The sequence below is a fragment of the Mustela lutreola genome, chromosome 17, assembly GCF_030435805.1.
Source record: "Mustela lutreola isolate mMusLut2 chromosome 17, mMusLut2.pri, whole genome shotgun sequence".
NCBI lineage: Eukaryota > Metazoa > Chordata > Mammalia > Carnivora > Mustelidae > Mustela > Mustela lutreola.
This window is the reverse complement of record NC_081306.1, coordinates 11109204-11132284: the sequence shown is the minus strand read 5'-3', so window position 1 is coordinate 11132284 and position 23081 is coordinate 11109204. Positions and strand designations below refer to the sequence as shown.

At 47.3% G+C, this 23081-nt stretch overlaps 1 protein-coding gene across 1 annotated transcript in view; it reads left to right on the top strand.

The window, feature by feature from the left end:
• LOC131819266 (BOS complex subunit NOMO1) overlaps positions 1 to 23081 on the top strand; it is a 55132-nt gene that overhangs the window by 1338 nt on the left and 30713 nt on the right. The window contains exons 2-13 of the mRNA XM_059154140.1: positions 1161 to 1250; positions 2949 to 2994; positions 5950 to 6050; positions 7201 to 7307; positions 9414 to 9486; positions 11228 to 11380; positions 11919 to 12056; positions 12376 to 12465; positions 15138 to 15243; positions 15649 to 15799; positions 20068 to 20242; positions 21855 to 21996. Coding sequence (XP_059010123.1) covers positions 1161 to 1250; positions 2949 to 2994; positions 5950 to 6050; positions 7201 to 7307; positions 9414 to 9486; positions 11228 to 11380; positions 11919 to 12056; positions 12376 to 12465; positions 15138 to 15243; positions 15649 to 15799; positions 20068 to 20242; positions 21855 to 21996 — 1372 coding nt within the window. The remainder of the gene's footprint in view (positions 1 to 1160; positions 1251 to 2948; positions 2995 to 5949; positions 6051 to 7200; positions 7308 to 9413; positions 9487 to 11227; positions 11381 to 11918; positions 12057 to 12375; positions 12466 to 15137; positions 15244 to 15648; positions 15800 to 20067; positions 20243 to 21854; positions 21997 to 23081) is intronic.

The following is a 23081-nucleotide window of genomic DNA, read 5'->3' as shown; positions in this document are numbered from 1 at the left end:
TCTCCAGTTCTGGTAGCTGAAGGGCTGCCGTGGAGGATTAAGCCAGTATGTTCTACAAATCTGGTTGCTGAGATTCTCAGCAAATCTGGTCAAAAATTGGTTCCACACCCCACTAGGTCTTTCACTGGGCCTTGTTCCAGATGCCAGTTTTTATTCCTGTAGGATGGTGAGGTTCGAACAGAAACAGCAGAGCCCAGTACGGTCTGTTTCCTGAAGAAGGTAATTATCACCTTCAAGACCTGTCTGTCTGTGGCTTCTGTGCCATTTTTGATCTGAAGTCAGGTGTTCAGTGACTCTGCCCACTGGTAGTGGCAAGGTCCCTAGGTTCTGCTGGGTGCCCATGTCACCTCCTAGATTGCCTCTCAGTGTGAGGGCACAGGTGGTTTCAGAAAGTACCTTGCAAGGCTTCTTGCAGGTTGTAGTTTCCTGGGGCTGTCGGAGAAAAGTGAAGGCAGAGAGACATGATATAATACAACACGGTAATATAGTCAAATAATAAGAATACTACTCTTTTTTTTTTTTTGAGTCGTCCTTTCTGCCAGGTGCTTAATAGGCATAGAATCTGTATAATCACCAGGAAGGGGAGTGGTTCTTTTCTTACCCCTGAACAAATTGGATCTCAGGAGGTTAAATGACTTGCCCAAGGTCACATAGTACATGGAAGACCCAGACTTTGCTTGAACATCTTAAAAGGGTAACAGATTGTGTTGGGATGCAAGAGCTTTAGAGATCTGGAGAAGATATGTACTAAATGTCTTTGGATTTGTTTTTGCCCAAGAATGAAAATAGAAGAGAAAATTCAGAGTTTCTACGAGTGTTACTTCCAATTATTGGGAATCATTTGCTGTTAATAATGCAGATCCTTGGCCCTCCCTCCTGACCTAGTTTAGAAACAGAAGTGGGGCTTGGAGATTGCATTTTAATAAGTACCTTATTAATGGTGAATTGGAAAATTCGTTATAGATAGGAACAACATAGAGAGAGCCTCTAAACATAAACTGAAAAATACAACTTTGGGGGGTAGTCTTTAGATGGTTTCTAGCCAGAACAATATCTGATCACAGTATTTGAAGATACCTTGTCTTTCTCTCTGTCCCTGCATTTGGCGTAAAATACGTAGCTAATTCTCTTATGACTTCTCTTCTTTCCTTGCCTTCTAGATAAAGCTGTATACCAAGCATGGGACTTTGAAATACCAGACAGACTGTGCCCCTAATAATGGTTACTTTATGATCCCCTTGTATGATAAGGTAAGACTCTTGTAATTGTTTATGATGGGAAGGAGTTGGTGTGGCCCATAGGACTGCACTAACCAGACAGCCTTGATACACCACATGAGCAAACGCTGGTCTCTTTTATAAATTACAAGTGGACTTTGACAATTCTGGCCAGATTTTGAGGGAGACAGTTTTTTTTTTTTTTTTTTTTTAAGATTTTATTTATTTATTTGACAGAGAGAAATCACAAGTAGATGGAGAGGCAGGCAGAGAGAGAGAGAGAGGAGGAAGCAGGCTCCCTGCCGAGCAGAGAGCCCGATGCGGGACTCGATCCCAGGATCCTGAGATCATGACCTGAGCCGAAGGCAGCGGCTTAACCCACTGAGCCACCCAGGCGCCCCGAGGGAGACAGTTTTTAAACTGGTTTGAATACAGTGGTTCTCAGCGATACTTGGCAATGCCTAGACATTTTGGGTTGTTACTACTGCTTGGGGTTGGGGGATTGCGACAGTATCTGGTGAGTAGAGGCCAGAAATGAAGCTGGGCTACCTTTCATGGTGCAAGGACAGACCAGATGTCAGCAGAGCTAACCTGGAGAAATTCTGAGTTAGTAGAGTTACGTTTGCAAGCGGCTTAAAATATTCTTTAAAAAATTGATACAAGTGATCTATGAATTTATGAGCTTTGTGGAAAACAACAAAACAAGGTCCTTAGAAGTATATTTTAACCTTTACCCCCCAATTTCTCATCCTTCTGTAGTGGTAATGACTGATACAAGTTTGGTGCGTATCCCAAAAGACTGCTTTCTTTGTGTTATAAACATGCACACATATGTGCACGTGTGTGAAGATACGTATCCATGCCTACCTGCTTGCGTTCCCCCCTGGTTTCCCCCCCCCTCCCCCGCACAGTGTCTTCTCCCCATCTCAACTCTTTATTTGGAAACAGATTTATAGCATGTTGCAGAAATAATCCATAAACCCACATACTTTTGATTTTTTTTTTTATGTCAGATGGAATTAAACAATAGGAGTTATTCTGCAATTTGATTTTTTTTCCCTATGAGATCATCTTGATAAGCTTTCGACATCAGTATGTATGGATTATCTTCTTATTAATGGCTGCACAGCACATCAGAATCAAATAAAAACTGTAACCACTTCTCTCTGTTGGTAGGCATAGAGGCTTTCCCCAATTAAAAAAAATTACTACTGACAACACAGCAGTAAATATTCTTGAAGGTACATCTTTAGGCACAATACATAGGACTGACTTCTAGAAGTAGGGTCTTAAAATATGTTTTTTTTTTTTAACTTTATGTCAACCTCAAGAAAGCAGGGTGTGTGCATAACATCCAGTTTTAAGAAATGACTTTCGTTTCTAAGGATATGTGCTGACGCTATCAGCCTTGGGCATAGAAGGGGTTAATAGGAGACTCCATTAGTAGTACGCCTGGTATCAGAAGACAAAGAGTGGCTGGGTATCGTCCCTTTAGAGCTTTTCCTTGGGCACTGGGTTGGTATCTTCCGATTGGTCGGGTGGGCCCTCCTGGGCATCCGGCCTCAGCTCTCGGCATCTGAAGGCCATCAGGGAGCCCACAGCTACTTGGAACATGTGCTTAGAATTTCATTGCAGGTGGAAAAATGCTAGATTAAACAGAAGCACTGAACTCTGTTAATCTAGCTGAGAGGTCATCAGTTTTCATTCCTCTATCTTTCTTCCCCCCCTTAGGGAGATTTCATTCTGAAGATTGAGCCTCCCCTAGGGTGGAGTTTTGGTAAGTGAACGAAATAACCAGATGTACTCTGTCCAGGATCAGATTATATGCCGAATATTAATTTAAATTGGCGAAGTGCAGACACTGTTAAAATATTAAGGCTTCATTTCTAGTGCGGAACAGGGCTTTTTTCCTCTTTTCTCATTACTTTAGAGTAGATTGGATTTATCTTGGACCTGCTCTAGGGTTTTCTGCCCTCTTTCATAAAATAGGCATCTTTTCCCAAACCCCTCTCAGGAAGCTGATTTTGTAGTTCCATTCAGAAAGTGGCGGCAGAACTGTATCTAGAGGTCAGGAGCGGGGATGTCTTTCCTGTCCCAGGATGGCCTCTTAGACCCCTTGGTGCCTTTTAGGGCCGCAGTATTAAACACTGTGAGATTTCACATGAAAATCCAGATCTGCTTCACAAAAGAGATCAGGTCTGGCAACCTTGGGTATTACTGGTTCTGCAGCGACCTTGGACAAGTTACTTCCTCCTGGGTCGGTGTCCAGCCTTCTTGCTAGGGAGTCAGGAGCACGGTGGTGGTGCCTCCCAGCCTAACTTGGAGGATTAATGGGCCAGAATATTTACGATGCTGGGGAAGACTGGCACACAGTTAGCAATGAATAAATACTTGAAAGCATTCTGCACCCAGACGAACAAAAGCTCAAAACTTTTCTGATGTATCTGGCTTTTAACAGAGCCGGAGATGTGGGAATGGGGTTGACAGAAGAAGAGAGAGTTCTGCTCTGTCACCGCTGACGTTTCCGAAGAGAGTAGATGTGTGTGATCCCCGTTCTGTAGCTGGGGGGAGTGTGGGAGGGCATGCTTGTTTGTGTCAGGCTTGTGAGTTAGAGGAGGAGGAATTGAGTCCCTGCCATCAAGAAGGCCCAAGTGAAGCTCAGGTCAGCTCATCTGGCTCCGTGCAGGAAATCCTCTTCATCAGAGGTGGCACCTGACCTCTGTGTTCTAGAAAGCAGGAGGGGGAGGAAACCCAAGACAGCACTAAAGGGGAGGTTGCGGATCATCCCTGGCCTGTGGGAGGGTTTTCTTTGAGCCCCTGCTCCCCTGCCAGTGTTTTTTCTCTTGAGGAGCTTTTTTATTGAATTATGTTTTCAGAAAAGTGTACTTGTTGTATGGGTATCCCTTGAATGTTCCCCAAGTGAATGTGCCCATGTAACCTCTACCCAGGTCACGAGGTAGAACCAGTACCCAGTAGGGCCCCATCGCAGGCGCTTCCTAACCGCTCTGCCCCACCCCGCAGGTGACCTCTGCCCCCACCTCCGGAAGTTCTGGATGAGTTCTGTCTATTTTGATACCCTTGAGGATTCTAAAGGGGTACATTTTTGTGTCTGTTTTTTTTTCTCTTGCCATTGTTAGTGACATTCATCTATCTGTATTACGTGTGTGGCTTTAGTTAGCTCATTTGATCACTGTGTGAGTATAAAGTGATCTCCCCACTTCACTTGATGGACATTTAGGCCTCTTCTCGACATTGGCCACTAAGGGTGGTGGTCCTGCGAATTTCCTTGTTCCTGTCTTTTGGTACGTGGTTTTGTGTGTTTGCATTTCTCTTGGGTCTGTCCCAGGAGGGAGATTGCTGGGCAAGAGAGCATTTAGATGCCTGGCTCTAGGAGATAGTCTTAAATATCTAAGGCAGATGTAGCAAATTCTGCTCTCAGAGCCATGTGGAAGGGTTCTAGGTGCTCCACAGCCTCACTGGCCCTTGGTAATGTGGTGGTATTTCATGATTTGCATTTGCTCGATGGTCAATGAGATTGAACCCCCTTTTTTTTTTAAAGTTTTTAAAAGTTTATTTATTTGACAGAGATCACAAGTAGGCAGAGAGAGAGAGAAGAAAGCAGGCTCCCTGCAGAGCAGAGAGCCCGACGAGGGGCTCGATCCCAGGACCGTGGGATCATGACCCGAGCCAAAGGCAGAGGCTTTAACCCACTGAGCCACCCAGGCGCCCCTTGAACGCTTTTTAAAATATATTTACTGGCCAGTTGGATAGCCACTTTGTGAGGTATCTGCTCAAATCTTATGTGCATTTTTTTATTGGCATCTTCCCGTGTGTGTGTGTGTGTGTGTGTGTGTGTAATTCTTCATTTCCCTGAAATTCTCTTGGTTTACTTATCACTCTACACTTCTGATCTTTAAAAAACCTTAACCCTTATTATGATGACCTCTTCAGTTTTTTTTTTCTTTTTTAGACAAAGTGAATTAGTTGCTAATATTAAAAAATCAGGAGATGGCACATAAAATCCAGATGTCTGTTTTTTCTTCAAAAGGTTGATATTTGGCAAAAGCTGAGTGGTGGTGTTTCCTTTCCTGTTTACCATAGTTCCCATGTGGCCTGTCCCGGACTTGGTTCCTGTGGGCATTAGAATCTGTGGTCCTGGTTTAATGTGGCTGAGGTCCTGCACTTGGTCAAGGGACCATTTGGAGCCAGGCTTTTGGAGGTTGAATTGGGACTCCGTCATTCACAAGCTCTGCGACTTGGGGCGGGGGGTGTCGTTTTGTAACCTTTCCGTGTGTCACTTTGATCATCAGTCCATTGTAAATGTCATTACCAACCTGTTAAAGTAGCTGTGAGGAGCATAAGCATCCAATAAATATATGTGCTGCCGAAGCGAGCACAGCATCCATAAATAAAACAGTTTGGTGCTTACTGCATTTTCAATGGGACTCTGAGCTACCGCTCAGCCACAAGACTATTATAAAAGCACATTATTCTCCACACTCTGTTTCATTATGGGGCAGGAGTCTGGGAGTCCAGGGGAGGAGCTGGGAGGGAGATTTCCCTGCGTACCTTTGGATTTTAAATCATGCGAGTGTATTAATACACACAAATAAAGAAAATGAAAGTTAACCAAGAAAAGGTGTTTTGCCTACACAGGTTTACCTTGTCTCAGAACTAAATCGGCTCTTGTGTCTTGTCCCCTGTTCCCTCCCCTCGCACTGTCATTAATCAGAGCCGACGAACGTGGAGCTCTATGTGGATGGTGTCAGTGACATCTGCACAAAGGGCGGGGACATCAACTTTGTGTTCACCGGATTCTCTGTGAACGGGAAGGTTTGGCTTCAGAACATTGTTTTTTGTTTTTGTTTGTCTGTTTCTTTGTTTTTAAAGATTTTATTTATTTATTTGACAGAACGCAAGTAGGCAGAGAGGCGGGCAGAGGGAGAGGGAGAAACAGGCTCACCACTGAGCAGAGAGCCTGACGTGGGGCTCAATCCCAGGACCCTGGGATCATGACTTGAGCCAAAGGCAGCCGCTTTACCGACTGAGCCACCCAGGAGCCCCAAGAACATTGTTATTTTTTATATTTTCTCTGTATTGTGTACTGAGTCTTCTCCTACCTTTAAAAAAGTAGGGCTCTTTTAACATGGGGCTCTGAGCCCACAAGGGATCATACATAGATAAGCTTTAAGGGGGTCTGAGAAGGGGTAAAGTTTTGTGTAAAAGGCAGTGGGTGTTTCTTGGGGCCAGATCTAGGTTACTTGTCATGCCCTGTGAAGGCTGGGTGGCTAACTGCCAAGGATTGCCTTGTATAGGGGTGCAGTCCTGAGCACAGGCCCCAGGACTCGGGGCAACTTGTAATCAGTGTTGGGGGATGAAGCCGGTCTCTTGCAAATAGGGTTTGCATTTGCTTCCACCACTCTCCCAGGAGCTGTTGCAGTGAACTAGATTGTCCAAGAGTATTTTGGGCCCCCTTGATGGTGTGAATGTAGAGGGCTAACCTGTGTGAATGGCAGCTCCAAGTTCAGATTCTCAGGGGAGTTCTTGTTCCTCCCTCCATCTGGCACCAGGGTGGACATGTGTAAATCGCCTTGCTGTCCTTTTCTTCATGGCGGTTCATTTCTCCTCTGCCTCTACACTGAGAGTGAGGTGCCCATTCTTGGAGAGGCAAGGTGATCCTGCCTTGATGTGTGAGTTGCTTGCTAGTGAGGAGGATCCTGGGTTATTTTTCTTTCTCTGTCACTTATAAAATAACGGTGCATCTTTAGCTATTAGTGTCCTAGATTCGGTGAAATGAAGTGTTTTTCTGTCACTTAGCCCCTCAGCAGTGCCCGGGAAGGGTATCCATAATCTGTCTACTCTTTGCAAAGGAGTCTTGACCCAAAGAAGGGTACAAGCTCCATGTAGGGAACATGAACGGGATGTGCTGCTAGGAGGAGAACTTTGCTGCTGGTTTGGGTCCTGACCTCCTTCTCCTTGGCAGGTTCTCAGCAAAGGGCAGCCCCTGGGCCCTGCCGGAGTTCAGGTGTCCCTGAGAAATACGGGGACTGAAGCCAAGATCCAGTCCACAGTGACACAGCCTGGTGGAAAGTGAGTCTTGCTGGTGTCATGTTGCCTCACAGCTCATGGGAGGGAGGGAGCCAGTGATTGGGCCTGGGAGACCTGCGTTCGAGTCCTTATTTCGCCTCTTATCTGCAGACAAGTTCATGGCTTTCAGTGCCTCAGCTGTTCATCTGTAAAATGGAAGTCATCTGAGCCCTTGGCTCTCTCGGTGACGGGATGATTAAACATGAGTTAATGTCTGTACAGCACTTACTGCAGAGCCTGGCACATAGTAGGCCCACATTTAACAGTTGGGTTTGGCTCTGGAACCTGGAAACTTGGGTTTGAATCCTGGTTCCCCCACTGAATCGGGTTGGACCTGGGACAAGTTAACAGTAAAGTGTTAACAGTAAAGGTGTTTTTACTTAACACCTTTGGGCCTCAGTTTTTGTCTTTAAAAATGATGATGATGGTGGAACCCACCCCCTAAGGTTAATAGGAAGATTAAATTAACATTATTTCAAACTGCCTAGCATGGAGTATGTGCTTAATAGTGTTAGCTCAATATAGATTTGCTCAATTATGATTTTTTTAATTTTAAAATTTAGAATTTAAAAATTTTCCCACATTCATGCAGTGGCGGGGGGGGCAGCCAGAGGGAGAGAGAATCCCAAGTGGGTTCCATGCCCACCACAGAGCCCAATGCAGGACTCGATCTCACAACCCTGAGATCATGACCTGAGCCAAAATCAAAAGTCAGACACTTAACAAACTGAGCTACCCAGGAACCCCTCAGTTGTGATTTTTCAAAAATCATATTATCACTATTACATCAAAATTATTTTGTAGCGGGAACTGACAACTATTTAATTAACCTTGTTGAGTCAGATTTAAAGTATTTATTTAATGGATTTATATCGTTGAGTTGTAAGTGTTAACAGATGTGCCAAGATTAATTCAGAGTAGTTCCAACTGATAATTTTGAAAGTGTTCAAATCATTACTCCTTCAATATACAAAGCTGACTTAACTGCAAATTAGAAATTTATAATGAGTCTGTCAGTAGGCTATCCAGTTTTTCAATGAGGACTGTTGAAATTCTTTTTCAGTGTGGGGATACCATTTAGTTCTGCTTGATGGATGCTTGCAGGAGGAACACAGGGCTTCCATTTTCTCTAGGCTAGCAGCAGTTTGCTGTTGACCTCACTGGGCAAAGGAACTTGAACTTGTTGAATCTCCTTCATCGGCACAGACTAAAACAATGATCATAACATGCACAAAGGCCAAAATCCCATAGTAATTTCAATTTTACTGTAGCAAAGTGATTTCCAAGCTGTGTCCAGTTATGACAAGCAATACTTTATACGATACCACCACAGAAGAAGAAATTAGGTGGATTTTTTTGTGTCCATTTCACTAGAATTAGCCCTCCTGTTGTCTGGTGCTCGCACATGTGAAGGATTAAGTGTATCAGAATCCTGGGGCCAGGGTTTCCAGCCTTAGCTCCTGTCATTCTGGTCTTGATTTGCCCATAGTTACTTAACTGGTTTTCACTGGAGTCTGGTTTGGTCATCGTAGTTTGTGCAAGAGCCCAGAATGGCTCACACTGTATTTGTTTCTGGTAAAGGACCTCATCTCTTCTGTATTGGTTTCAAAGCTTGTTATCATTTTCCCTGCCCACACCATTAGCAGCGTCTTGCGTTAACACAGACCTTGGGCTGTCAGCTCTGTTCTCTCTTCTTCACACAGGACGCTTCCCTTCCCATCTCTGGTCCTCTGCATACTTCCTTCTCTTCTCTTTGCCTGTTCATGCCTATCACCTCTGCCAAAACGCACTTGAATGTTCTGTGACTAATCCCTACTGAACCACAGTGACTGGTTTTTAAGGTCAGATATCCTTGGGGTTGAGGGAAACATAAAACCTCCTTCCTGTCAGTGCATGGAACACCTGTTCTTGTACACAGTAGGTACTCAATAAGTGCTCTCCAATGTGGATTTGTACAGAGAAGGACTGAATTTTGTTTATGCTCATTTAACCAACTAATGGCAAGTTGGTGATAATCCAGACCTTATTTTCTAATGCTTCCAATATTAGCCATTAATTAGAACACTCAGGCTGTTGAGAGAAAGTTAATTGGTATTTTGTATTTCTTAGGTTTGCATTTTTTAAAGTTCTTCCTGGAGATTATGAAATTCTTGCAACTCATCCAACCTGGGCATTGAAAGAGGTGAGTGTGTCGACGGCTGTGCCGACAGTGTTCAGGTTTGGGAACAAGCATAGGGGTTCCCGTTCAGGATGTGAAAAGGGTTTATGGTTTCTCTGGAAGTAGATGAGAAAAAGACAGTGCTGCGGATTGGTTCACTGGTATTTATAAGATAAAACTCATTGTAGCAGATGTTCCTTCTGTTGTTTTTGGTTTTAGGTGACAATATTGTTTTCCTGCTGTGAAATAGTTCTGTTATTAACTGTAGCTATTTTAAGCTGAATCAACACCAGAAGGACCCGATGAGATTTATTTGTTGTTCTTTTTCCAGTCTGAAACAGCAACCTATAAATATACTTAACATTCTAGAAACAGTTGTACGTGCGCCCAAGGAGAAGGTGAAGGAATGTCCGTGGCAGTTTTGTTTGTACGAACAAAATATTTTAAACAACCTAAATGCCCATTAGGTGGAGAGTAGCGTGGGGTTTCGTCACACAGAAGCCTGTAGGACAGCAAGAATAAGTGAACCAGAGCTCCACAGATCAGTAGGAGTACATTTAAAAACATAATGTTGAGGGAAAAAAGCAAATTGCCAAAGGTAAAGAGACACGATGTTTCTGCAGTAATTAAAAACACTCAGGGTACTTGCACTTACAGAGTCCTATGTAGAAAAAGGTATGGGGACATGCATGGGAGTGGCGAACACCGTATTCATTATGAAACTGACATCTACAGAGAGAGGCAGGAAGGGAGGTCGGGGTCCACTCGGCTCCCGAGTGGTACTTCTGCTTTTCTTTTTTTAGCTGGTTTGAGTGTGTACAGGTGTTCTTCAGAGTAGTGTTGGACAGAAATAGTTTATGATAAAAGATCAAAAAAAGGAAGAAACAGACCAGGTGAGGATTTGTAATCACTATAAGAAAACAAATTGAGATAAAGTTTAAAGGACATTCTGAGACATTAACTTGTATGTTGGACTTGAGGCTGTGTTTCCTTCTTGCTAAGGCTCTATTAGACTTGTTATGTCAGTTTTTCCTTTATAGGTTTTAAGCATTTATAATTGATGGGACAGTTTCGTATATCAACTTCACTGTGTACTATTCATAACTGGATATTCAGGGGGTTAAAAATGTTTTATTTAAAACTCATGGCTTACACATTACAATTCAAAGAAATTTTAAGTCTTATATTGTTAATTGTATGGATAAGGGGATTTGAGTCTATTAATATAAGATTGTGTTCCCGAGTGGGGCATGCTGTTGAAAGTGTGAGGCTTGTCCTGGGCAGCTGGTACCTGGAAATGAGCATGAGGGGGCTCCTGGTTGCTGGTTACAGGCCGTGTTCAGTTTGTGAAGATCACTGCACTGTGCCCTAGACTGTGTGCACTTTCTTCTCTATAAACTTTGCTTTGACAGCTTTAAAATTCCATGCATACACACTGTTAAACATGGAAAAAAATAAAGCACACTCATTTTCAAAAATCGCAGCAGATCAAACAGCGCCAAGGAGTGGTAACACAGGTAGAAAATTTGGAAGGTGGAAAAGTGTAAAAGAGGTAAAAGTCAGCTGTGCAAAGGAAGTCATCCTGGTGGTTGACATTTTGCCACATTTCCTTTCAGTTCCGTTCAGTTCTCCCAAACACGTGGCTCTGATCCTACTACGTTCCCAATATTCTGTGTTCATATTTTAGCTGAAACATGTCTTCGTGGTTGTTTAACACTCTGTGAGGGTTTGTTGTTTGGGAAGGTAAAGTCCCCTTCTTCTGTAGGCGAGCACCACTGTGCGGGTAACCAACTCCAACGCCAACGCCGCCAGTCCCCTCATAGTGGCCGGCTACAACGTGTCTGGCTCTGTCCGCAGCGATGGGGAGCCCATGAAAGGGGTGAAGTTTCTTCTCTTTTCCTCTGTGGTTTCCAAAGAGGTAAGTAAAGAACAGTGGAGAACAGACTAGGCGGAGGTTGGGGGTTGGGAGGAAGGGTGCTTGCCGACTAAGAACACACTGTTGAAACGCCAGTCAGGGGGACGTCTCGTCTCAACGTTGAAGAGCATTGCATTTCTTGGTTGACTCACAAGGAATTGGATGTCTGTGGTGGGAGTGGACTGTGGTGGAAAGAGCACAGTCAGACCCAGATGCAGACAGATGCTAGCTCTGCCTCTTATTCTCTGAGTGGGCCAGCCACTTGCCCTTCCTGAGCTCCATTTTCTTGTCTGCAGAATGGCGACCCGTATAGCGAAGGACAGTGACGTCATTTTTTTCCCCAAGAAGTCTGTGCCAGTTTTTAACTTCTCAAACTGGAGTGGAGAAGTTGTCATTTGCTTTATCTCCACCACTATGCCCTGTTCAGAAATATGTATTTTGAGATGTAAAACTTGCAAGAATTTTCCTGAAATGTGGCTCTTTGATAGTAATCAGAACATAGTAATGAGAAAGGATGTCCTTTTCTTTTCCCTTGACATAGGATGTCTTGGGCTGCAACATCTCACCGGTGCCTGGCTTCCAGCCCCAAGATGAGAGCCTCGTGTATTTGTGCTACGCGGTCTCCAAAGAAGATGGCTCGTTCTCCTTCTATTCCTTGCCAAGTGGGGACTATACTGTGGTGAGTGGAGATTGGGGTTTTCTGTATGTTTCAGACACTTAAGACACAGCAGGAGCCAATGCCATTTGAGCATTAAGAGGAATAAATGATGGCCCTGCAGTTGTGTGACCATTTTTAGTGTAGTTATTTAGGATGAGACTGACCCTTCAGTAGTGGCTGCAAAAAGTTTGGGCCTTCCTCTTTTACGATCAGCAGCAGTTACGATTAATAGTTTCTCTGGGCTCGCCTCAAACCCCTCGTCGTTTGTGGCCTGCTGGGTCGATTATTACTATTGAATCATATTGTGGGCTCTGAGTAACGGACAGACCCTTCCTTTCAGATTCCCTTCTATAGAGGGGAGAGGATTACCTTTGATGTTGCTCCTTCCAGACGTGACTTTACGGTGGAACATGACAGCCTGAAAATTGAGGTAAGACCTCCCTGCCTTCTGGAGGGACAGGTGTTTGAGTTTCCCATCCTTGGGCACCGGTGTTGCAAACGTGTTTGAGAAGAAGACAACTAATGTTTTATGTAGAAGGGCTGGGCCGTTGGAGAAAACCACAGTCTTGTGCTGTGTTCCAGTTTAGCCGGGATCCACTCTCATGTAATTTCTCCACGTGGAGAAGGTGGAACCCGAGTTACAGCTGCTTTGTTCAGTGAACGGTGTTTATTGAGTGCTAGTGTCAGTCATGAGGTACTGTTCCAGGGGTGGGTGGGCAGTGGGGGACCCAGAAAAGCACAAATTTCTGTTTTTTTTTCCTGGCGTTCCAGGGCCGAAAGAGACAATACGTTTATAAATAAATAAATTAGGCGTATTAGAAGGTGTTCTGTAGAAAAATAAATGAAAATGGAGGTGACACACTTCCCGGTTGAGACAGGTTGCAGTCTTCCTGGGTGCTCTCAGGAAGTCCTCGCCATGCAGGTGACGTTTGAGCGACCAGCTGCTGGGAGAGGGGGAGAGGTGGGGTGCCGCACTGCCATCTATGGGAAGAGTGTTTAAGACGGAGGGAGTGATAGGTGCAAAGATCCTGGGGCCGGAGTGTGCCTAGAGAGCGTGGGGGACCCCAAGGAGGCCAGAGTGGCTGGCTTGGAGGGCATGAGAGGGCATGAGGCAGGGAGAGATGATGGGGCAGATCGTACAGGACCTGATGGGCCACTCTGTGTGCAGTTCTGAGGGGGAGAGATGTGAGCCTTTGGGTGCCATGTTGGGAAGAGGTTGGCAGGGGCAAGGTGTGAGTGAGGGACCAGTTAGGAGGCTGTGGCCGGACACCAAGGAGAGCTGAGAGCTCGGGCTACAGGGAAGGGGAGTGAGAGGTGGGGTGACGGATGGAGTGGTGCAACTGGCAAACTCCCTAGATCCAGAATAAGACAGCGAGTGTGTTTTCTCTTGCATTTATATCCTTATTAACAGGAGTAGATAATGGTTACTGTAGAAAATTTGCCAGATAGAGCAAATCCCCCAAAGAAAATAAGTCTTTCATAAATGGACCTCCCAGTGTTACAGTTATTGAAAAAAATTAGATTTTAATCGCTTTCTTTTAATGTTGCATCTGAAAGCACTGCGTTGAAGTAGCTGCATTTGGTAGGAACAAGCTTTTAGGTCACGCACTCGTGGGGTTCTCATGGCTTTTTTAGGGTTCTGTAAAGTGCTTGATGGTTTTGTGCACACTGGACGTGGGTGCGGGTGAGAAAGTGTCCTTGCTTGCTTCAAGGGACTTGCATGGAAGGATGGGGGCATTCCCAGATCTCGACCAAACACCAGTTTTTAAGCAGAGACATGAATGAAATTCCAGGGAGCAGTGTGTAAGTGGCATGAGGTCAGGCGCATCGGGAATGCCTCATTCTTCACGTATTTCTGATGTGACTTAGCGCCTGGCATGGAGTAGGTGTCTGCTCACAGTAGTCGTTGACTGGAGAGAGGAAATCAGCACATGAATAAACCACGTCTTTGTAGAAGGATCAAGAAGGGCTACCTGGATTTTTAAAAATCCATTTAATTTTGAAGAAGTTCTCTCAAATGCTTTTGTATGTCTGCATGCATCCATGCATTCATTCATTCATTCATTCATTCATTCATGAGTGCGTGATTTGTTCAGTGCCTGCTGTGTCCCAGCTGATTAATACATGAAAGGTCACTGTGTTCATGGAACCTACATTCTAAAAGGAGGTAGACGAACAATAAATCAAACAAGGACATTTCAGGTATTGGTAAAAGTTTAATGAAGCTAATAAAAGAGGCTAGTGTCCTAGAAACTGAGAGGCTGGGATGGGGGGCGGTGGCAGAGGCCCCTGAGACGGGATGATAGTCAGGGAAGGCCTCTTGGAGGTGGCGGTGGTTTGAGCTGAAACCCGAGTGATGAGAAGGAGCAGCCCCCTCCCCAAACTTCTCCACGTGTGGAAGAGAACTCTCTAAGCCGAGAGGGCAGCTGGTGTGAGCACGCATGTGGTCACCTTGGGGACCCAGAGATCAGGGTGGCTGGACCAGAGTGACCCCGGGTAGAGCAGAGCCATGGCGCTCGCGAGTGGGAGCACAGACACCGGTAACCCAAGCCCAGAGCCCCGTGGTGAGTGAGGATGGTGGCCTCGGTGGAGTGAACAAGGACGACTCGAATTCGGGTTGTGGTGGCAGAGATGGGACACCTTGCAGGGGTGGGGTGGGAGGCATAGGGTGGATTAGGGTTGGAGCGTGGGCAGGGGTCCCAGGTGACGGTGTGGTTAGGGGTCGGGAGATAGGAGCGTGGTACCGTTCCCCGGAATGGGGGCATCTGGAGGGGAGGAGGCAGAATGCGATCGAGGGTGGTGGGGGCGGCCCTCTCAAGCTTGGCCCTGTGATCTTTAACTGGGGGAGTAAGCCTGGAGATCCTTTTTATTCAGTGATTTGACAAATATGTATGTGTTGAGAGTGGAAGAACACAGAGCCCTGGGGAGAGTGCAGTGGTGTGGGAGCAGCACGACCTGGGGGCACTGGGGGAGCTGGGAGGGGGTCTGGCTGGCCTGCGGGGCTCCAGAGGGGGCGGCCGTGCAGGGCAGCAGGGTGCGTGAGTAAGGAAGGCTTTGGCGCTCGGGCACGTGTGAACCTTCTTCCTCTTCTTCATCTTCCAGCCCGTGTTCCATGTCATGGGGTTCTCCGTCACCGGGAGGGTCTTGAATGGACCCGAAGGAGAAGGTGTCCCTGAGGCTGTTGTCACTCTGAATAACCAGATCAAAGGTTGGCAGCCACATTAGCCCCCGAAACTCTTTCCCGCTTGATCATGGAAAGAATTGGAAAGGGGACAGTCTTTTTTTTTTTTTTTTTTTTTTAATTTTATATACTTAACTTGACGGAGAGAGAGCGCACAAGCAGGGGAGTAGCAGGGAGAGGGAAACGGAGAAGCAGGCTTCCCGAAGAGCAGGGGGAGCCCGATTTGGAACTCAATATTGAGCCCAGGACTGTGGGATCGTGACCTGAGCTGAAGGCAGTCGCCTAACCAGCTGAGCCAGCCAGGTGCCCAGAAGGAAACAGCCTTCATGACTGAAAATAGGCCGACTTTTTGTCTCAAGTATTCTTGTGTAGATGGAGGGGTTGCGCAGTTGTGTTTGGCTCATCTTCCGTTTGCCTCTCTCTGTTTTACAGTCAAAACAAAAGCTGATGGCTCTTTCCGCCTGGAGAACATCACGACTGGGACATACACCATCCATGCTCAGAAAGAACACCTCTACTTTGAAACTGTCACCATCAAAATCGCACCGAACACGCCGCAGCTGGCTGACATCATTGCGACAGGGTGAGGGCTGTCCGGGTGTGGAGGTGCCAGGGTGCTCGCTGGGGGAGGAAATTACCTTCAGTCTGACTGTGTCTTTCTGCTGAGGATCCACAACAGCTTTTAGACACCTGTGAGAAGGTCAGGCTGGTCCCCTGAGAAAGATAGTTGCCAAGTCTTAGAAACGGAAGGTACATGTGGCCGCTTAGGGAACATGATCTTGCTTCAGAGTTAACGGGTCTAAGTTAGAAGAAGAGCTCTTGTCTGACCTCCCATCGGTAAGACCTTCCGTGTCTTAACTCTTGACTTTCGCAGATAGTGTAGTTGCTTGAAAGAAAGTTTGTCCTAAGTTGTGTCTGGTCATTGCGACAGCTCTTCCTGCTTTCTCCACTTACTGTGAGGACAGGAAGGGACATCCGGTGGTTGAGTTTATGTAGTTTTCTCCTACAGTGGTACCGTGTGGTGCAGAGAACCCAGGCCTCATCGCTGGATCTCAGCTCCTTCTCACTGCTGCGTGTTACACACCCTGTAGCATGGGCTTGCCGCCATCTCTCTCCAAGACGGCCCTGGGTGCTCACTGAACTCTAACTTGAGCCGGGGTAGGGCCGGGGTAGGGCCTTCCTGGGGAGAGGCAGCATGAACAAGGCACGCAGCCTAGAGCAGCATGGTGTCTGTGGACAGCGGCATATGACTCAGTGTCGTGGGGGCAGGCCAAGGAATGTGACTGGGCTGGAGGGCCAGGTCTCAGAGGGTCTTTTCCCATGCCCCACTGGAAGAACGGGACTTTCTCCCCCAGGAGGCAGGGGGCCAGTGATCCATTTTGAACCTGGAGGTGACATGGTTAGATTTTTATTTGCAGAGAGGCTCCCTGGCAGCAGTGGTGGGAGATGACTCTGAAGGGGACAAGACTAGGACGCAAGGGGCATGAAAACAGACTTGTTGAGGGCTTGCCTGATAGGGAAAATAGGGGCGGGTTGGAGAAGTATTTAGGGGTTCCCAGTTGGAGAAGCAGGGGGGCTGTGGAGCCCCGGCTGCAGGCCCAGAGAGGAGCTGAGGGTTCAGCAGGACCACTAGGTGGCGCTCTTCAACAGATGCCTGGACAGATTGAGCCCGGGCTGCCAGGTAGCTGGAACCTTAGGGGTGTCAGCAGGTAGAATTAGAACAGCAGGCCAAAAATGGTGGGGTGTGAGGGCTGGCCTTGGGAGGATCCAGGCAGTGGGTTTTAGGTACAAGGTTGCGCCCGACTGTCAGGGAGGCCCAGGAGCTGAGTCCTGAAAGCATACTGTCGGCTTGGTTATTGAGGAGGCATTGGTGACGTTTTCTATAGACAAGCAGGGGTCGAGGTCAAGGACTCTGCGACAACTGGGTGATTAGGAAGTACGCAGGTGGAACCCAGTACTTTGTCTCTGTTGTGATGGGGCTCAGAAAACCACTTTGGATTTACTCCCTGCCTTCTTTGCCTTCATAAACCTTTTTGAGCACCTCCTCGGGGTGAGGAACCATGACAGAGGCTGGGTGTGTAGCTCTGAACCCAACTAGCATGACAGAGACGGGGCTTTTGTCTTCCTGGGGAGACAGACTTGGGCTGAGTATGGTGAATTCTGGTAAGTGTGCAGGGAAGAGGGCCGGGGCCCTCACTGGGTCTCTGAGCCGAAGGGACTCCGTTAGCTAAGTGAGGCATTTCCCAGGCAGCAGGAACAGCATGTTCCAAGGCCTCGAGGGGAGGGAGAGGTGCTTTCTGGAAGGCGGCCAGTGTGGCTGAAGGAGCTGGTGAGGTTGGAGAACCCGCGGGTTGTGGAGGTGGCCTTCCCCCCAAAATGGAATGGAAGCAAAGGAGCGATAGGCATCAGGGTGTTTTCAAAACAACAATTTTTTTTTCTCCTGTGGCTGCTGTGTGGGAAGAGATTGCAGGGGGGCCAGGGTGTGAGTGGAGGGACTCGAGGGAAGGTTGTGACAGTATCTGGATGAGACGTAGTGGTGGTGGGACCGGGGTGCAGCAGGGTGGGCGAGAGAAGTAGATGCGTCTGCGGGTGATGTGCGGAGGGAGTCAGTAGGCCCTGTGCTGCTGGGGTCCCAGATTTCTTGTGTGTATTCATTTTTTTCCTTGAAGTGGAACATTTGGGTCGAAGAAAGAAGAAACATACTCGTCGAGCATCTTTGGGAAAATTCGTTTCCCTTTTGGGCCAACGTAGCGCATTTGCCTTTTAATTCATTCATATTTCTTACCTAAAAAAAAAAAATCCCAATTTATCTGAGAAGGAAGTGCTTTGACTTTTGTCCCAATGATTATGAGAAGAGAGTAATCTCTTCTCACAATGCACCAGAATTTTGAATTCCTATCCATAAACGTATTAAACCCCAGTGAAGGAATTTGTTGACACAAATCACTTTTTAAGGGACTCAGCAGAAAAAACACTGTCCTACCAGCTTTTCAGTTTATTTTTTAAACTAAAACCAGCTTACATTCGAGGTTGGGGTAACTGGACACTTCTCTCTGAGAGTATGAGCTCAAACAGGCCGGATTGTTAAAATATTAGAGAAGCAGAGAGGTTCAGCTTGGAACAAACAAGACGACACTCCCTGTGACATGTACACAAATCGAGAGAATATGAAAAGTCCTCAAGAATAACTCCTCAGCATTCCCTCTCTGTCCTTTGACTCTCTAAGTGCCCAGAAGAGGAAAATGAGAGCCAAGATGTGTGCCTTCAAATCTACATTACAGGCTGGCACACTTTCTCTGTAGAGGGCCGGAGAGTAAATACCTGCAGGCTTCAGACGGGCCATGCGGCCTCTATGACCAAACCCATATAGCCAGTTTGTACGTAGACAGGCATGGCTGATTCCCATTAATCTTTATTTGGAACTTTAAAATGTGATTTTCATATGATTTTTGGGTGTAAGGATATTATTATTCTTTAGATTTTCTGCCCCTTCTTAGCCCTTCAGAAGTTTGGAAGTAGGGGCACCTGGGTGGCTCAGTCAGTTGGGCATCCGACTCGGGATATTGGCCGAGGTCGTGATCTCAGGGTCGTGAGATTGAGCCCTGCGTCAGGCTCCTTACTGAGCGAGGAGTCTGCTTAAGACTCTCTCTCTCCCTTTTCCTCTTCCCACTCCTGCCTTCTCCCCCCACACCCCAAAATGATGGAGGTAAAAAGTGGGAACAGCTTTCCTAGGCCATGGTCCTACAGAAACAGGTGGCTGGCTGGACCGAGCACGTGGGCCTTCATTCCTTACCCCCTGCTCAGGACTGTGAGCTCATGTGGCGGGCTGGTCACTGCACTCTAGCGAGGTGACTGGCTTGTCCTCATTCTCAGATTTCACACGCACAGTCTCCCACCCCTTTATTGGTTTCTGCCCCTTCTTATTTGCAGCAGGGTGGGAGTTCCAGCGTCGAGGGTAGCCTCTAATTATCCCGCATCGAAGCCACCTTTCCTTATCTTTCCATCATAAGAAGCAGCGGATTTTTATCCAAAATGATCTTGAAGATTAGAAAATAGAACCTTTGGCCAGCTGAGGATACAGGGGTGGCCTCCAGCTGTGGTTTCTTTTTACACTACAACACGTGAGCAGCTCCAGAGTGGAGATCGTCCCTTGAGGCTGACAGTCTCTGTTGATCTTTCCCAGCTTGGGGACTTGCCTGTTATGTGCTGTTCCACGAGCTCTTGGTGGCAGCGTGTACTCCTCATTGAGAGCCACGTGTCCGACTTGTTACCTGAATGGGGCCTCTCAGTCATAGGTTGCTTCTGTGCCTCCTCGCTCGTGTGGAGTTCAGTTCTGGCTTTGGAATTATTTTAAACTTAATGACCTTTTCTGTTCCCATTGCCCTGATCGCTCTTGTCCACAAATTATATATAACCCCAGGCGAGGAAGGCGTCTTAGATGCCCCCGCCCCATTTCCCCTGGATAAGGCCCGTCTTTTGAGGCTGCTGACGTGCTCAGCCCGAGGCAGCTGCACCAACGATCCAGTTTACCTGGAGCATTGTTATCGTCGACAGGTTTTCTGGAAATTGCTTTCGCAGCCAGGGATAACACCGGATGTCACCCACAACCCATAAACCACCCAGCCGTGGGCCTCCTCTGTGCCTTGTCCCTTATACAGAGAGAGGCTCAGTCTTCCTTCCAGAGGTTGCTTTCTGAAGCTGGAGTCATTTGGGCTGTTTTCTGCCTCTTCATTAGGGTTAAACTAGTCCCCAGGAGCCGGGCAGGAAGAGGGATGCTTCATTCGGGCTAGTAAGTGCCTTTCCTGCGATAATTGAGTTCTCATGCTGGAATGAATGGTCCCCTCGTTGCAGGTTCAGTGTCTGTGGCCAGATATCAATCATTCGCTTCCCTGACACCGTCAAGCAGATGAGTAAATACAAAGTTGTCCTGTCGTCTCAAGACAAGGACAAGTCTTTGGTCACAGTGGAGACGGATGCTCATGGATCATTTTGTTTTAAAGCAAAACCAGGGGCCTACAAAGTCCAGGTATGATGGGTTTTGTTCTGTTTCAGACATTGGGGGAAAAAAAGTGATTTTTAAAGGGTTATTATTAGCCAGATTGGGGTGTCAGAGGGAACATTTCTAGTCCCAGTTTCTTTCTTTCTTTCTTTCTTTTTTTTTTTTTAAAGATTTTTAAAATTTATTTGACAGAGAGAGATCACAAGTACGCAGAGAGTCAGGCAGAAGAGAGGGAGGGGGAAGCAGGCTCCATTCTGAACAGAGAGCCCGATGCGGGGCTCGATCCCGGGATCCTGAGATCATGACCTGAGCCGAAGGCAGAGGCTTAACCCACTGAGCCGCCCAGGTGCCCCTCTAGTCCCAGTTTCTTAGTTTGAGGACTTCACGTTCCTGCGCGTCACTGTAGAGCAGACAGGCACCCAGTTTGGAAAGGGTACACAGGCCTCTCTTTTTTCCAGTCCTGATGTTTATTGGGAGTTAGCTCCAGCCTGCCAATCCGTCCTCCTCCTTCTCAGGCTTTTGGCAACTGTAGAATTTCCCTAAGTCCCCAGATGAACCATTTATTAGTGGCACATCCACAGCGCATGGCTTCTGGTACCCAAAGCCGGAATAGAGCTAGTGTGTTTCTTCACCTCGCCCTGCATTGAGGATGGCCGGTCTGCCACCATCTGACTTCTCCATTGAGGCAGGTGGAAGGCCTGGGGTGACCCTGGCCTATGGTCTCGCCATGAGGGTGAAGGCCGGAGCACAGTTGTGGGTGGCAGGCAAGAGAGAAGACAGCCAGAGGTCAGCCCACGGAGCCTCAGGGCCATGGCCCTGCCCTCAGGGTAGACTGTGTCTCAGTGGAGCTCAGTCTCGTGTCTGTCCTGTTTGTCCCTGACAAAGGGCAGGTGAGGGGACGGAGAGGGCTGGAAAGGGCCCCCCCCCCCCGCCCCGATGGCTCTCCTCCAGGGCACGTGAGAACCCCCCATGAGCAGATGGGGTACGAGGAGAGGGGTTTCCCTGCTTCCCCCGAATACAGCACTCTCTGTTCTTTGCTCCTTTACCAGGCAGCCAGCTCTTGGGAGGCTGGCCTTCGATAAGCCTTTGGAAACCCTTTCGAAGCATGAGGGTCTTTTCCAGGGAAGGGCAACTTTGGGGTGTAATCTTTATTAGGGAGGGCGTAGGTGACCTCTGCCCTCTTCCCCAGTCCCTCTTCTTAGCCTAAGGAAGAACCTAAAAGAAAAAGAGGAAAGTGGCTTAATTCTTCTAGGGGGACATCCACGTTGCGTTGACAGGTTCAAAGCTTATGTCACGAGTGATCTCAAGCCAGGAGAAGGTTCTGGGTCTTAGTGTGGTTTGCACCCAGTATACAGATGACTGATGACAGCCCTGTGTGTCTGTGAGGTTATGCCGGATAGACTTTCGTGCCCTTGGTGGCAGGGCTGAAGGCTAGTTCTTTTGTATCTGAGTAGAAACACGTTTCCTTCCCATGGCCCGTTTGAGGATTGGTTGTGATTATAAGACTAGGCCTAGAAGTGAACCTCTGTCTGTCCTCTAAGTACTTAGCCTTGGCTTGGGTGAACATTCTGGTGCACTGTAGGTGCGGGGAGCCGCAGCCTTGACACAGACACTGATGTTATCCTGTGTGTCCCTGCAGGTGATGGTTCCTGAGGCGGAGACCAGAGCAGGGCTGACCTTGAAGCCCCAGACGTTCCCTCTTGCTGTGACCGATAGGCCCGTGATGGACGTGGCCTTTGTGCAGTTCTTGGCATCAGTTTCTGGGAAAGTCTCTTGTTTGGGTAAGATGTCAGTTAAAACTGAGAACAAATAGTTTTGGAGGGATTTCGGTGAGTTTTTCCCTGTTGGGCAGTGTTCAAGGTGAATGCCAAAACCACACCTGGAAATGGTTTTTAAGTCCGTTTTGAGTGCGGTTCTTTGAGTACGTGCCACACAGCGAGTCACTGGAAACGTTTCCCTTGAAGTAATTTTGCTTTGACTCCTAAGAGAGCACATGGATTTTTTCCCAGCTCTGTCACTTCCCAGCTGTGAGACAGTGAGCTCAGCCTCAGTTTTTGCTTCTGTAGAATGGGAATACTACAGCTCTCAGAGGGTCTTAGAGAGGCTTTAATACAGCCACATCAGGCAATGCGGCACGGATGTTAAGAACGTAGAGTCTGAAATCAGACTGCATGGTCTTACTCCCTTGCTGTGTGACTTGGAGCAAGTTACTTAACCTCTCTGTGCCTTGAGTCTTTTATCTGTACTACACAAGAACAGTGACAGTACCTGCCTTGCAGGGTGGTTGTGAGGAGCGAAGGAATTAGTGTCTGTATGGCATGTGTGAGGGCCTGGGACATAGCGAGAGCCATATAAATCTTTTCTTTCATGAGTAATATTACTACGATGACAGAGGGCCCAGTTCTGTGCCTGGAATGAAATGAGTTCTCAGTGATGTTCTGTCTTCTTTCTCTCTTTTTCTCTGGCTGCTTCTTCTTCTTTTTTAAAAGATTTTATTTATTTATTTGACAGAGATCACAAGTAGGCAGAGAGGCAGGCAGAGAGAGAGGGGGAAGCAGGCTCCCCTTTGAGCAGAGAGCCCGATGCAGGGCTCGATCCTAGGACCCTGGGATCATGACCAGAGCCAAAGGCAGAGGCTTTAACCCACTGAGCCCCCCACATGTCCCATGGCTTCTGGTGCTCCATGAATACTTCTTCCCTCATTTCACCATCCATCTGACATCGCAGGTGGCTCTGTAATATTGTTTTGCCTCTTTTGGTTCCTGTGCTCGCACAGGGGTTTTCAATAAATGATGGGGTGGCTTTTACTGTTGGTGGCTCCATTGTTGGGTACTGATGACCTGCATGGGGGGAGGTGTCTTAGGGC